Consider the following 2,139-nt stretch of genomic DNA (forward strand, 5'->3'; position numbering starts at 1 on the left):
CTATCTCCATAGCGCATATCCTCCACCTCCATTTGGGTTGAGGCATTACAAACCGTTGCGGTATTAGAATTGAACCATCAGCCCATTAAATTGATACGTTGCTACTGTCTAGAGCCATTTTTAGCTTTCGTGCAGTAAATTCCAATTTAATTGATTCTCTGTCCTTTTGTATCTACGTCCTGGTCTAAGCTCTATCCATTGGTCACCATACCACCTTAAGTTCTGCGTGTGTTGGCTTGTACTCATCTTTGTGTGATGAAACTTCTCCTGTAAAATCTGGAAATTGTGTCTTATTTCTTTGAAAGTCGATTGTTGTTCTAAGCAATGCATTGAAGCAATGTTGAATAGTCTTGAAGAATGCATTGAACTCCTGGTGCATTGGTCATTTTTTGGGTTGGTTGAACGATATACCACGCTACCTATTCTATCCATAGTGGTAAATAATTAAACACAGCGCCATCACTACATATCCCAGCAGCAAGAAGAAGGAGAACGGCCTCCGTAAGGTGAACGCTGAGTGGGAAAACGCATGCCTAAGTGGACTGGTGTTCATTTCATGGCTTCTCTGGGTTGATATGCTTCGTGGCCTATGGTTGATATGCTATTCACCTCCATTTTAATGGACGCAAGGGCATCTGCCCCCACTCCTGCTATCGCACCCCAAGCCAGAAGGAGGATTTGGGGCATGCTCGGCTTTTGATCACTAGCATATTATATTCACATATTGTCTCCAAAACTGTTGTTACACAAGTGCATTGTTTAACCAGGACTGCTCTTGGTGGAGGTGCACCTGACTTCTTCACTCCTTCTAGAAAATGCCACTGAGTTTTTTCCAAGTTTAGCAGTTGTACAATTCGCACAAATAAGCTTGTTTCATGGTAGGGAAGAGCACAGAGTATCACATCATCTACATTGTATGCATATATCTTGTATTGCTGAATCAAGTACTCCAACGTCTTGTGAGAATGTGCAAGAAGCAAATATCCAGACAGTAAATGCAAGAATGTGGCAATAGATTTATCTAGTTTTGCATTGTATTCTCTATTCTGAAGCTCCCGGTCTATCTGTAGGCTTTTTGAATTGAACAAAGTCTTCTTAAATGTAGCAAAGGATCTCTCAATTGTGGAGAGTTCATCAAGCCCTCTAAGAGCAATATCATAAACGCTTTCCAAACTAACGTCTGCTACTTCAGTGGGATCGAAAAGAATTGATGGCCACGTGAAAGGCCTCCTTTTCAAATCCTCAACTTGCACATGAGTGGAGGCAATAGCTTTAAGTTGTGATTCGAGAGAAGTTGCCATAGCTGCGATTCCAGAAAAGTCCTCTCGAGCTGGAACTTTGGCGGCTGCGAAAAGAATAGCAAGGTCTTCCTTCCTCTTGCACCCAGATTGTCTCCTATATATATAGATAAAAAAAAGGGGGCGAGTCAACTCTAATGCGGGGACAATTGTTCATGAAGATAATTCTCAGATGAATGGGCTGCTGATTGCTATTATTAAACCTTCAAATCAGTGGGACAAAATTTATCAAGTTCTGGTGCAGACTTAATAGTGGACAATTTTATGAAGTTTACTATCATTCCCTTGGCATAGCAGGCAATCCTAGGGCTGTAGTAGACTCTCTAGAAGTTGAATTTGTTATACAAGTGGCTGGGTCAGGTTCCTTTTCAATTTGTGCACTGTATTTCTTGAATAGATGACTATGTAAAGCTTGCATCCTTGCTGATATATATTTCTGAGTATTCATAATGGAGAAACAAGTATTTTATTTGTTGTAGCATTTGAGTCTCATTATTTGGGAATGCACAATATACTTTCCTTGTATATGAATGCAACCAACCATCGTTGTGTGTGGATTTGGAGAATAATTGTAGAGTTAAAATCTTGCTTTTGGTTCATTTCTCAAGGAATAATATCACTTGATTGTTGTAGTTTTCCGGGAGAACAAATTTTGAGAATACCTTGTAGTGACATTGGTTCATAGTTGGTTTAAAGTGTAAGTTTAACATTGGAGAAAATGGCCAGAATCAATGAAGTATTAGAGTTCCTCAAAACTCTGATATTGTCTACTACTCATGATACATTAAAAGTCAGCAAAGTTTCTCTCACAGACATTCAGGTTTGTCTACAAAATGCACAA

General features: G+C 39.6%; 1 protein-coding gene across 1 annotated transcript; it reads right to left on the minus strand.

Annotated features, from left to right (window-relative positions):
* Nucleotides 1-650: 650 nt before the first annotated feature.
* On the minus strand, nucleotides 651-1,301 carry LOC149174828 (uncharacterized protein At3g06530-like). Its single transcript, XM_089420978.1, has one exon. The coding sequence runs from the start codon at nucleotides 1,299-1,301 to the stop codon at nucleotides 651-653; it is 651 nt and encodes a 216-aa protein (XP_089277104.1).
* Nucleotides 1,302-2,139: the final 838 nt, after the last annotated feature.

This window comes from Pinus tabuliformis, chromosome 4_1 (genome assembly GCF_031772625.1).
Source record: "Pinus tabuliformis cultivar Carrire ecotype Pingquan chromosome 4_1, CPIR1, whole genome shotgun sequence".
NCBI lineage: Eukaryota > Viridiplantae > Streptophyta > Pinopsida > Pinales > Pinaceae > Pinus > Pinus tabuliformis.

Excerpts from the sequence above, each read along its gene's own strand:
- LOC149174828 (XM_089420978.1), bottom strand. The coding sequence starts at position 1,301 with ATGGCAACTTCTCTCGAATCACAACTTAAAGCTATTGCCTCCACTCAT.